The sequence below is a fragment of the Macaca mulatta genome, chromosome 3 (genome assembly GCF_049350105.2).
Source record: "Macaca mulatta isolate MMU2019108-1 chromosome 3, T2T-MMU8v2.0, whole genome shotgun sequence".
Lineage (NCBI taxonomy): Eukaryota > Metazoa > Chordata > Mammalia > Primates > Cercopithecidae > Macaca > Macaca mulatta.
Window position 1 is genome coordinate 173,944,223 of NC_133408.1, and position 13,534 is coordinate 173,957,756.

At 42.0% G+C, this 13,534-nt stretch overlaps 1 protein-coding gene across 1 annotated transcript in view; it reads left to right on the plus strand.

Annotated features, from left to right (window-relative positions):
- The window catches only part of LRGUK (leucine rich repeats and guanylate kinase domain containing), a 129,358-nt gene extending 117,115 nt beyond the window's left edge, over nucleotides 1-12,243 (plus strand). Inside the window, exons 19-20 of the mRNA XM_001100217.5 lie at nucleotides 8,916-9,064; nucleotides 11,500-12,243. Coding sequence (XP_001100217.4) covers nucleotides 8,916-9,064; nucleotides 11,500-11,630 — 280 coding nt within the window. The 3' untranslated portion in view covers nucleotides 11,631-12,243. The remainder of the gene's footprint in view (nucleotides 1-8,915; nucleotides 9,065-11,499) is intronic.
- The last annotated feature ends 1,291 nt before the right edge of the window (nucleotides 12,244-13,534 follow it).

The following is a 13,534-nucleotide window of genomic DNA, read 5'->3' on the forward strand; positions in this document are numbered from 1 at the left end:
AAGCTTTTATCTGGGACTTTGAATCTTGAGGGAGTGATACAAAGACAGAGGGGCAGTTAGAGGTTATTCAAGTCACCAGTAGCAGAAGAACCGAGATTTCAGAGGAAGAGCACAGACATCCATTGTGGTAAGGCAGGCAGTGATGTTCTGCTAATCTCTTCCTGTACTGTGATTCGGCTGTGTTCTTGGCTCCAAGCTTACCTTTGTTCCTGCCTCATTTTAAAGCCTGGTTCTCTAGTTTCCATTAATTTCATAAAGTACCCCATGGCCTTCCAATAATTCCCTTTTTAATATTCATCTTGGCCAAAGAGTATCTGTATTTGCAACCAACTATTTTGATTAGTATGACGCTGTATTTCAAAATGTTTACCAATGGAAGTCCAATATATAAAAGGCCATTTCAGGGTCTCAGTGTTCAATATGTCACAGTGTGGCTCAAAAGCTGAACATGTTTAGGCTGAGGGCCCCATACAGAACACAACAGAGCCTCCATCGCTGAGTGTAGTGCTGTGCTTTTGCAAACGGTCTACTACATTTTGTTTCTCCTTCAGTTGCTCCTGCCGCTGCAACTGACCATCTCGCTGTAGGTCTTGAAAACAAATTTACACAAAGATCTGGCTGGTTGGGTCAATCGCCGTCTACTACAGGGTGCCTCTCTTGGGTAGAGACCTCTAGCCAGGGCCCTCATAGGTTGCTGGCTGGTCTATAGATTGCCTGTCCCTATGCCAGGCACCTATCTTTTAGCCAGTATTCTGTGGTCAGACCAGTGACAGCGAACCAAGTGGAAAACTCTTCAGCAGGGGTCTGAGGGTATGGCAGTCTCTCTGGAGCGTCCAAACGCATGGCAATGTAATAGACATACAATGTGACTGGAAGAAAGCTCACCAAAATGTTAACAGTGGCTATTTCTCTAGAATTACCAGTTATTTTATTTTTCTTCTTTATCCTTTTTTTCTGTAATGCCTAAATTATTTGCACAGGGATATACATTTTATTTCTGTATCCTAAAAAACTATTAAAAATCCCTAAGAATGTAATGAAATATTCAATAAATGAGAAAGTAAAAATATTTACACCAAAATATTATGTTATTATCTTCTAGTGAATAGATTATGGCCAGTTTTTGTTCTTTTGTTCACCCCCCCCCCACCCCATATTTTCAACAATGAACTTTTTATAATTTTTGAAGCATTAGTATTTCTTTACAAAGTTATTTTAGAAGTCTGTCACAGCAAAGGGATATTTTATGAGGGTGATATATCATAATGAGAATGAAAACTTTTTAAATGAGCAATGATTTCCTTTATTTCTGAGTTTTATTGTTCTGACACTTGGGGTTTCCTTTCACACATTTGATGATGAAAAATAGCTGTCCCCTCTCAGTGGTCCCCTCTCAGTCTGCACATTTCTCTAGAGAGGAGAGACCCTAGCATTATCATTAGTTAATTAGCTTTCTGTAACCACGTTGAAACTGTGATCTCTGAGGATTTGTTTGAGCTCTGAATTGTTAGTCCAGTGAGGTAGGCAGATGGGAATACAGCAAAAAAGAGAAAACAAAGTGGCCTAATGGGCTGCAGTAGGTTTACACATCATCTCTTCCTGTGGTAAAAGGGGTCAGGCCTGTGGCTCAAGTCTGACACTTCACCTGTGGTCATGCATGTGTCTTTTAACTCCACCACTTTCTTTCTTCTGACTTTCAATGAGCATTCATTTAATACTTTGATGCAAAGGAAAAGTAATTGTTGAAAGACAGAACTTGCTCTGTGATGACTTTTTTGGTGTGTGTCTTAAATGCAGACATATTCTTTCCCAAAACGTATGTGTTATGGTTTGAGCTGTCCCCCATACCCCCAATTTCATATGTTGGAGTCCTGGCCCCCAGGATCTCAGAATGTGACCTTAAGATGAGGTCATATTGGAGTAGGGTGGGCTCCTAAGCCAATAAGGCTGTCCTTGTGAAAAGGAGAAATTTGGACACAGGCACATGCATAGGGAGAATACCTTGTGATGAAGACTCAGATTGGGGTGATGGGCAGAAGCCAAGGAGCACCAAAGCTTGCCAGCAAACCACCAGAAGTGATGAGAGAGGCCCGGAACAATTCTCCCTCATAGACCCTGGAAGGAATCCACCCTGCTGACACCTTGATTTTGGACTTTAGGCCTCCATAACTGTGAGACAATCAATTTCTGTTGTTTAAGTCACTCAGTTCATGGTACCTTGTTATGGCAGCCGGAGCAAACTAATACAACCTGTATTAAAAATCCAGTGAAATTTTTCTTGTCAATTCTTTCTGTGTTTCCTTTAACATGCTACATGGTTATATGCTATGTATGTATTTAATTTATATGTTATAAATATAACCTACTATTGTATGCACTATATATCACTTTGGGTTACTGCATTTTTCACTAAAAGGTGGAAGAACATCTTTATGCATCTATCATTTGATAAAAAGCTCTATCCCATAAAACATAAATGCATCTACTGCTGTATTTAGGGGAAAAGACTCAGTCTAGGAATAAATCTAAAGAGAAGATCCCGTGCATGGGTTAATAATGACACTTTCCCAATGCAGGAAATAGAGGAGAGATTTGTCCGGTGACTGGAAGAGCCAGACGTTGGCAATATTGGTCTCAGTTTACTCTTCTCTAGAAAGTGCTTCTTGGGCAAGTTCAATTACCCTAGGTGGGAGCAAGAGATTGGGAAACAAGGTCTCCTAGGAGACTTTGCTCTATCTAAAGGGGGCCTAGGCCTGGTGTGGTGTCTCACACCTCTAATCCCAGTACTTTGAGAAGCCAAGGTGGAAGGATTGGATCATTTGAGCCCAGGAGTTCAAGACCAGCCTCAGCAACATAGTGAGACCCTGTTTCTACAAAAAAAAAAAAAAATTAGCTGGGCATGGTGGTGTGTGCCTGTAGTCTCAGCTACTCAGGAGGCTGAGGTGGGAGGATGGCTTGAGCACAAGAGGTCAAAGCTGCAGTGAGCCATGATTGCACCATTGCATTCCAGCCTGGGTGACAGACCCAGTCTCAAATAGATAATTAAATTAAATTAAATTAAATTAAAGGGACCTAACATTCTGGTGTAGAATTCCAAAAGCTATTGTCCAACAAAGAGAAGACAGTCCCAAGAACTCAGCCCAAGATGGTAAGACAGACCTCCTCCTTTGAGCAAGCAATTAGACTTCTCTGCCACTTGATAACAAGTAACCAACACTTCTAAGCAGAACCCTTAGGGTGCAGAGAGAATGCCCATCACAGAACACCTCTGTCTGGGAACGTTGGTGCCATGTAGCCCTAGCTGTAGTTGACAGACATCTGAGGTCCGAGTAGTAGGCAGGTGTCTATGCCCAGCAGCATGTGGGCTTTCCAGGAGAGCTGGGTTTGGATTCCCAAGTGCACCAGTGCTGTGGCCTCTGCTTGCCATTCAAACATGATACAGACAAAGTGAGTGGCGCGCATTAGCTGTGTCACCCTCAGTATGCCTATACTACCCCACTCCCTTACCTCCCGGCTCAAGGACAGGCCCAGATGATGGCTAATTGCACTATGTCTTTCAATACTAGAGCCCTGAACTCCTGGGGGCATTTCATTAAGACTGGCTTCTACCCTTTTAATCTCTGCCACAGTCATAATATCATTCTAGTAAATGTAGATGCCTTCATTTAAATGGCAGGCTTTACCTTGTATAGACCCAATTGCATCAGCCTTTCCTGTTGCCAGGTATGAATCTAAGTTAAATGTGGAGTGTGAACAAGTGGAGGTCAACTTGAACTTGATCCTAGAAATGTACTTCTTTGCTGGGATAGGGATCATAATATTGGAACTACAGAAAAGAAAGTATAATCACAGCCACCTACTAGGTTCTGCAGCGAAAAATTACCTATTAATTTTCAACATTTTAATCAACCTTTGGCCAAATCATGAAAAGACAGAATTATGAATACAAAGCTTAACATAATCAACATTGACAGTGAAAAGCAGACCTGTAATGACAAAGTTTAGGAGGTAGAGGTGGAGGGTCAATTTTATTATCTGTTGTTAATGAAAGAAGAAATGGAGTTTTAAAATATGATACACAAAGATGCAGATCTGACAGATGGAAGAACTGAGAATAGTGATAGAACTATGTAGGGGGAGTGTTATAAAGTGAGTTAAGTTCTTCTGTATCATAGCAGAAATCGTATCTATTAAAAGATATATTTAAAATTGATGTCAGGGTTGGGTGGTATGGCTCACGCCTGTAATCCCAGCATTTTGGGAGGCCAAGGTAGGCAAATCACTTGAGGTCAGGAATTCAAGACCAGCCTGGACAACATGGCAAAAACCCATCTCTACTAAAAATATAAAAATTAGCCAGATGTGGTGGTGCGCACCTGTAGCCCCAGTTACTGAGGGGGCTGAGGCAGGAGAATCAGTGAAACCCAGGAGGCAGAGGTTGCAGTGAGCCAGGATGGCGCCACTGCACTCCAGCCTGGGTGACAGACAGAGCCTCTCTGTATAATTTTACTTAATTTTAACTATATATAGAGAGCAGGTTTATTAAAATGTTAATGAGAAGTTTTTGGAGAGATGAGAAAAAATTTGTCTAGGTCCAAATCAAATTTAAAAGAAAAACAGCAAGCTTTATATAATACAACAAATGGGTTAATATTCAATATGTAAAGAGTTCAGACAAATTGGTAAGAAAAACAGTATGGTCCTCAACAGATAAATGAGCAAAAGACATACATAGGTCACAAAAGGAGTATGGGGAGGAGCTAATGAATAAATATAAAAAATAATGTTTAATCTTGCTTGTGATTAGAAAGCAATTTTAAATAATATGCCACTTTTTGCTTGTTTAATTAGCATAACTGGTTTTTTTAAAATTATTTTTTAAATGGTGCAAAGAGAAAGATACTGCTGGAAAGCCCAGATTTTGTTGGGAGATAAAATTTCACAATCTTTTGGGGAGCAATTAGGAAGTTTATAGCAAAATCCTAAATAATATATTTACTATTGACCTATTTATCCTGCTTCTGGGAATTGATGCTGTCTTAGACCATTCAGGCTGCTATAATAAAATACCATAGACTGAGTAGCTGATAGACAACAGACATTTATTTCTCCCAGTTCTGGAAGCTGGAAGTTTAAGATCAAGGTGCTGGCAGATTCAGTGTCTGGTCAGGGCCCACTTTCTGGTTTCCAGATGCCATCTTGTGGCATTGTGTAGATGTGTCCTCTACACAATGGAAGGGGTGAGGGAGCTCTCTGGAGTTTTAAATAAGGGCACTAATCCCACCATGAGGACCCCACCCTCATGACCTAAGCACCTCCTGAAGGCCCCGCCTCCTAATATCATCACTTTGGGGACGAGAATTTCAACATAGGAATTTGTGGAGATGCAAACATTCAGATCCTAGCAGATACTAGTAAATTAACACGTGGAAAATCATCATATACAAAGATATTCATTATGACAGAAAAAATTAGAAAGAACCTGAATGTCCAAAAATAACAGAATGATTAAATAAAGCATGAAGCGTATACTTGATGGGCTGTTATGCAGCGGTTAAAGATCAGGGTTCAGAAAACTGTTGATAACTTAAAATTCACTGAAATTCACTGAAAATGTGCACAATTACATAAAACAAAAAGAGCCAAACTGTAAGAGTGGCTTTCTATGTCTGATTTTCCTTTTTCCTTCTAGTTTTTTGTATTTTCTAAATTGTCTATAATGCATATGATTTAGTTTTATAATGAGAAGCAATTAGTGAACTTTGTTTTTAGAAAATTAATACAGTGGATAAAGATAAGTCAATCCAAAACAACTGAACTGAAGTATGAATGTGTATGGGATATGAGAAGCAGAGTTACAAAGCTAGTGGATCTTGTGTAACACTCAACCACATGCCAGTTTCTGTTCTGGGAATGTGACATATGTTATCTCAACACACACAGACACACATACACACACACACACTAATTTATAACTACTACGCGGCAAGAAAAAAATGCTGTCTTTTTCCTTATTTTAAAAATGTGACAACTGAGGCAAGTTAATTAGTCGGTAAAAGGACTTGAAGCTATCAGGTCTCAGAGCTGAGGTCTGAACCAAAGCCAAAAGGCTCGAATCTTTGTGTTAAGCCACTTGGCTACACTGTTTACAAGGCTTAGAACTTAACTGGAGGAAGAAGACATGTATAGAGAAACACCAATGACACAGGCACGTCTGTGATGAATGAAACACAATTAGTTCAGACATCTTTTTTGCCCTTCATTATTTTCTACCAGAGGTTTCTTTTCTCTCCCCAAACTACCTCTTATTTGCTAAAGCCCCCCAAGATATGCCAGCATCTCCGACAGAGAATTCACATTCTCTGTGGCTTTCTAAAGAAAAATTATTAAACTTTTAAAAATGGGAGAGCCCCATATTTGCATTTCAACTCTATGTCTGAGGGGTTTACCTACATTTTTACCAGTTTTTTTTTCTTTCTTTCTTTCTTTCTTTTACATTTGCTGTTAACTAGAAATCTTTCTGTGTGTGCATGGGGGATGAAGGGATCTTTTTATCTGGTCTCAGCATGATTCCTTGCCAAGGTCCTACCAATGGCTGAGGGCGCCCAGCGATGAGACAGCTGGGGAGGTCAAGAGCACAGTCTATAAATACTTCAGTCAGCCACCATCTGGTCCTGGAGTCATTGGCTGGTGAGATCCAGAAACATGGATGGGAACAAGCCCCCTGTGGCCTGTGTCAGAAGAGACACATGTCACTTGGGTTATGGCACCCTCTTCCCACGCCCTAGTGGTATAAAACTCCAGGCCTCATGCTTTCCCGCTCCTGCCTTTTCCGTAGTTGATTATCCTATTCCCATCCCCGAACCTTGTCTTTAAAAAGTCTACTTCTGGCCGGCAGTGGTGGTCCATGCCTGTAATTCCAGCACTTTGGGAGGCTGAGGCAGGTGGATCACCTGAGGTCCGGAGTTCGAGAGCAGCCTGACCAACATGGAGAAACCCCATCTCTATTAAAAATACAAAATTAGCCAGGCGCGGTGGTGCATGCCTGTAATCCCAGCTACTTGGGAGGCTGAGGCAGGAGAATCACTTGAAATAGGGAGGCGGAGGTTGCAGTGAACTGAGATGCACCATTGCACTCCAGCCTGGGCAACAAGAGCAAAACTCTGTCTCCAAAAAAAAAAAAAAGTCTATTCCTTACCTTTTTCCAATTAGTTTTCCAAGCCAGCATCTTTCTATCATTCCTGAAGTTTACTTTGACTGAAGCATTCTGGAACCATTAAGTTGGAGAAGAGAAGTCTCCCAGTGAGGCCCTTCAGATGTCACAATGGTCCCTCTCCTGAGAGCGTTCTCCTTCCTCCCCTCCAGTTTCAACCTCCACCCCACCTTCCCTCTTTTCTAGCTAATTGATCCCACATGTCTTAACTAAAGTGGCACTTCCTCAAGGAAAGCTGTCCTGGAATGCCTAATATATCATCTTATAGCATCTGCATTTTCCTTCATATCTCAGTTTTTGTAAAGCACGTGTGTGATTAGATACACTCCCCAGTCTGTAAGCTGGACAGGGCAGGTCCAGATCTCATGTTCACTGCTATATCCCCTGAACCTCCTCAGTGTTAGAATTGTGAATGAGACTTGATAAATGAGTGACAGAAAAGGGTTAAGAGTGTAAACAATCTTTAGGGTCCCAAGGTGGGAGACGGGGACTGCACTGGTCAGGGAGAGGGGAGAGGATCGTGTCCATCTTTCTGTCAGGTGGAATCAAAGCTATCCCCGTTGCTGAGTCAGGGACTACTAATGGCATGACTTCAATGTTCAGTGAGGAAATTTCACTCAGCAAATTTCTCCTGCCTTCTTGCTTAGGCCTGAAATCTGCCATGAGAGCTGCATTCTTTTAAGACTTTGGCCCTTGTTAAAAGGCAGGATGTATCCAAAACGTAATGGCTTAAATATCAACCATTTTCTGTGATCAATTTCAGATTCTCCAATGAGAGCAAATATGGCGGGGATGAGGCACAGTGCGTAGAAGTGCCTGTAAACAAGGTTCAGCTGCTTGCCAGGGCTTTGCAGGATGAGCTCCCCTGGTAGAGCTGCCTCCCTGGCAGGGAGAGAAGAAACAGGTGAATCCCAAAGAAGAGGAACCTGGCAGTAGGAAGTGTTTTGGCTCAGAAGCAGGGATTTCAGGCACCCAATCATATCTGAACATTATCCTAAAAGTGGAAAGAAGTGTGGGGCATAGTGGCTCACACTTGTAATCCCAGTACTTTGGGAGGCCAAGGCTGGCGGATCACCTGAGGTCAGAAGTTCGAGACCAGCCTGGCCAACATGGCGAAACCCCGTCTCTACTAAAAATACAAGAATTAGCCAGGTAATGGTGCAGCCTGTGGTCCCAGCTACTCGGGAGGCCGAGGCAGGAGAATCACTTGAGCCCAGGAGGTGGACGTTGCAGTCAGCCCAGATCGTGCCACTGCCCTCCAGTCTGGGTGACAGAGTAAGATTCTCTCCAAAAAAAAAAAAAAAAAAGGAGAGGAAATCACAGTCCCCAAAACCTATGCCCAATGTGAGGCCACCTAACATGGTTTTGTTTCTCTATCCTTGATATAGCACTGATTCTAAAATCCTGGAGATGAGGATCTGTGCCTTACTCATCTTGTTTTATACTCCAGCACCTATCATGATGTCTTGCCCTTAGTAGATACTCAGCCATGTCTTGTATAATGGATGGGACATTTATGCTAATGTGTACAGTACCTAATATACTTTAAGATATGTCAGCTGCTAGGTAGCACCTGCTATAGACACTGTTGAAAACTGGCTCAACACAAGGTAACCCAGTGAAGTCATAGGCATAGATCGTGTGGCCATTAGTATTGCATAGTTTGCATCTCAAAAAGATCTTTGATTTTTCATTATTTCAGTGGGAAAGATGCCTTGGTTTCCTCGAAATGTTCATTGCTTCGGTTCTGTCCGTGGTCAAAAGAATTGCCTTTCCAGCCTCCAGAGGGGAGCATTTCTTCACACCTAGGATCAGGAGCCAGTGACAGTGAGACCGAAGAGACCACGAAAGGTATAAGTTAGGCCAGGCGCCGTGACTCACGCCTGTAATCCCAGCACTTTGGGAGGCCAAGGCAGGTGGATCTCCTGATGTCTGGAGTTCGAGACCAGCCTGGCCAAAATGGGGAAACCCCGTCTCTACTAAAAGTACAAAAAGTAGCCAGGCATGGTGATGGGTACCTGTAATCCCAGCTACTCGGGAGGCTGAGGCAAGTGAATTGCTTGAACCCAGGAGGTGGAGGCGGAGGTTGCAGTGAGCTGAGATCGCACTACTGCACTCCTGGGCAACAAGAGCAAAACTCTGTCTCAAAAAAAAAAAAAAAACCCAAAAGGGGAAAAAAAGATATGAGTTGTTTCACATATAGTATTATAAATATAAGTCCGTATTATATTTATATATGTTTCCCACTGTCTTTTTATTGATCCCGATTTTTGAAAGTTGAATGAGAGTATTGAGTCAGAATCTCCCTGTAAGGTAGAGTGTTATCTTGTTGCCCACTGTTGAGAAAGGTGGGGGATCCACCCACGGTCACTTAGCTACTTTGAGTAGAAGCTGCTGCACTGTCCATCTGGCCACATTATCTTCACGGGTCTGGGGCCAGGACCACACGCTCTTTGGAAGAGGTTTTGGTGAGGTAGACTCCATTCAGTGAAGGGGAGGAAAGCTTGGAGGCTTCGCGTTGCAATCCAGTCTTCACTGTGGCGGTTTGGCAGAATGCTGATGACTTTAGGCTCGAAGGATCTGGCCTAGCCCCCCTTCACTTCCTTTTTGCTCCTAGATCCCAAACACACATGTGAACGTGCATGTCCAGATGGAGGCAGAAGGGACATTGTATGTTTCTCTCTGGGCTCAGCGGCAGCGTTCACAAATAACACTGAGTAAAGACCTTGAACAGGAGGTGAAAATGGGAATGGGAGAGAATAATCTGGGTGTCAATAGCAAAGGTGGGGCTCTGTGAGTAGCCGATAGAGGAAGGAAGTGAACGGGGAGAGCTCTCTAACATTAGCCTTGGTGAGGTAGATGTTTTCTCAAATGCCCAATTTTCAACAAAAGAGCAAAGGCATACAAAGAAACAGAAAAGTGTGGCCATAGTTTATGGACCCCTGCCTAAATAAAAGGGAAATGAAGTTACTTTCAAGTAAATTTTATTTGCAGACCCCTTCAACACTCATCATTCACAACAGTATTTTATAAATGCACAACAATTTCTTTAATAAACTGAAATTTGCTAAGATTTAAAGTCGAATGTGGTTGGGCGCAGTGGCTCATGTCTGTAATCCCAGCACTTTGGGAGGCCAAGGCAGGAGGATCACCTGAGGGCGGGAGGATCACCTGAGGTCAGGAGTTCGAGACTAGCCTAGCCAACATGGTGAAACCCCATCTCTACCAAAAATACAAAAATTGACTAGGCGTGGTGGTGGCACATGCCTGTAATCCCAGCCACTCAGGAGGCCGAGGCATGAGAACCATTTGAACCTGGGAGGTGGAGGTTGCAGTGAGCTGAGATCGCACTACTGCACTCTAGCCTAGGTGACAGAGTGAGACCTGGTCTCAAAAAAGTAAAAAAATTTTAAAAAGGAGGAGTTTTTTTCTTTTCTTTTGCTGATAACAATATCCTCTCAAACAATGTCTTATTTTTTCTTTGAATATATCCTAAAAAGGTCAATGTTCCCTTTGACTTTTCGTTGCTTTGGTTTGGCCAATAGATCCGGTCTTCATATTCCTATCCGTCATTTCCGTTTCTCTCACTCTCTATAGAATCCTCTGCTTTACTTTCTCAATCCCTGCTACTCTGCTTTCTTACCAGTGAGAATTCTGCTATGGCCACCATGCCTCTACCTTTCTTCTCTATCTTCTAAACTCCTCCTGCTTCCCACAGTCCCTGGAGAAACCGAGATCCAGATGTCTTCCTGCTTGGTGAGCAGGCCAATCTTTAGAGGGCATTAAATGAAGCTTCTATAGGAAGAACTTCACTTCACTGTGTGTGTGTGTGTGTGTGTGTGTTTGCGTACATGTGTACGATTGTGAAGGAGTACCTAGTGGAGCATTGTTACAGAGGGCATGAGCAGGTGGAAGAATCGCTAGTGACTGCACGCTGTAGTATCCTGCGGTCGTTGGGCAAGTCTATACAACCTAAGGCTTGGTTAGCCATGTACGTGCTATAGTCTGACCTCATCCACTATTGTTCTTCCTTGAATGTCATTTCTTTCTGTCTTTCTTTCTTTCTTTTTTTTTTTTTTTTTTTGGCCTCAAGTGATCCACTCACCTTGGCCTCCCAAAGTACTGCGATTACAGGTATGAGCCACTGCACCTGGCCTCATTTATTTCTTATAGTTTGTCATGAATGAATTCTAGAAATTGTTCTGGTGCTTATATCATGCAACACTTATTTTCTTTGTTCCAAGAAACCAAGGGATTAACTATCATTTTTTCTGAATGTTTTACAGCACTGCCTATACAATCATTTTCATGTGAAAAAGAGTCTCACCAACGCAGAAAAGACTCGGTCCCAGTCATCAGTCGCCCAGGTTCCAACGTCAAACCCACCCTCCCTCCAATCCCTCAGGGCCGCAGGTAGACCAGCACTTGATGTCTGATCCTAACATGGAAAACTTGCTCTGCTGATGTTGAATTCCTTGCCTTACCTGGCCATGGATCCAGCTGTTTCTCACTCAACCCATTACCCACAGAAGAACGTTCTATCTGCCTTAATTCTCTCAATCAGTTTCTTTTGTGATTCTTTGGCTGGTGTCTTTAGATTTTTTAATTAAAAAAAATGTTTCTTAAATAATTTTTAAAGATGTGAGGTTTTTTTAGAATGTGAATGATTCTTAGCTTTTAAAAATATCGTTTCTTTTTTTTCTATAGCTATAAATAAATTTTTTCCAGCTGCTACCTGCTCGGAAATATCAGATGGGAAAATCTCCCAAGATCCCTGCACTGCGATATACAGAGTGGCTTTCTGGTATATCCAACTGGGATTGTGCTCTTAAAATTTCAACATGTCCATTTACAACATTCCTGTATGCGCTAGAGGATTGATTTATTTTGTTCTGATTATGAAAGGACTGCAGAGTTCCATTTAACTTGTAACCAACATGATATTGACTGCATCTCTCATAAGGAATTAATGTAATTTTGGGGGGTTCTTGACTTGCTTTAGCAACATGAAACAATAAAGAGTAACAGTTGATTCTTTTATTTCACCCTTCTTTGACTCTGATTATGGACTGCTTGTGATTAGATATACTTTTAGACAACTTTCATCATCTTTGTGGTTTCACTTCTTGTCTTAAAAAGAAACACCTCCACTGAGCAGTTATAGACAAGGCTGGTATTCAGCTAATATGTGCCAGTAAGGCTATCCTGATTGTTAAAACTTTGAGATACATTCCTTTGTACTGGTAAATGGTCTCTTCTCTGAGTACTCTGTGCATGATGACTAGTGAAAAGAGAAGCCTCCACATAGTACTATACTCATTGTTAAATATTTTGAGTATCATAATCCTCTAATGACTTTCCTTTTTAAAGTATCAAAACCCCTTTTAATAATCTACTTCCCTGTGACAAATTTGGTTGTAACACAATTTGCTGTTGGCTCCTGTGCTCCCCCTAGTCCTGCTCTCAAACAGAAGCTGATGAAAGTTCTTTTCTTGGGATTGGTGAGGGTGGAGCCAGAGGACCATGAAGGAGATGACCAGGTAGGGCAGGGAAATCGGAGGCAGCTAAATCCTCTTCGGGTATGAAAGAGAAATCAAGACATTCTGAGATGAAAGAAAACAAAAATAATTTGTTGCCAACAAACCTATCCTAAAAGAATAGTTGAAGGAAATTATTGAAACAGAATGGAAATGATAAAAGAAGGAAACCTGAAAGATCATGAAGGAAGAAAGAAAAATGGAAAGAGTAAAAATATGGAATACTACACAGCCATAAAAAGAATGAAAACCTGTCCTTTGTAGCAACATGGATGCAGCCAGAGGCCATTATCCTAAGTGAAATAACTCAGAAACAGAAAATCAAATATCGCATCCTCTCACTTACAAGTGGGAGCTAAACAATGGGTACACATGGACATAAAGATGGCAACAATAGACACTGGGATTCCAAAAGGGTGGGGAGTGATAGGGTTTGGCTGTGTCCCCACTCTAATCTCACCTTGAATTGTAGCTCCCATAATTCCCACGTGTTGTGGGAGGGACCTGTGGGAGATAATTGAATCATGGGGCACTTTCCACCATACTGTTCCCATGGGTAGTGAATAATCCTCACGAGAAATGATGGTTTTATAAGGGGTTTCACCTTTTGCTTGGCTCTCATTCTCTCTTGCCTGCTGCCATTAAGATGTGCCTTTCACCTTCTGCCATGATTGTGAGGCCTCCCCAGCCATGTGGAACTGTGAGTCCATTAAACCTCTTTTTCTTTGTAGATTACCCAGTCTCTGGTATGTCTTTACCAGCAGCGTGAAAACGGACTAATAGA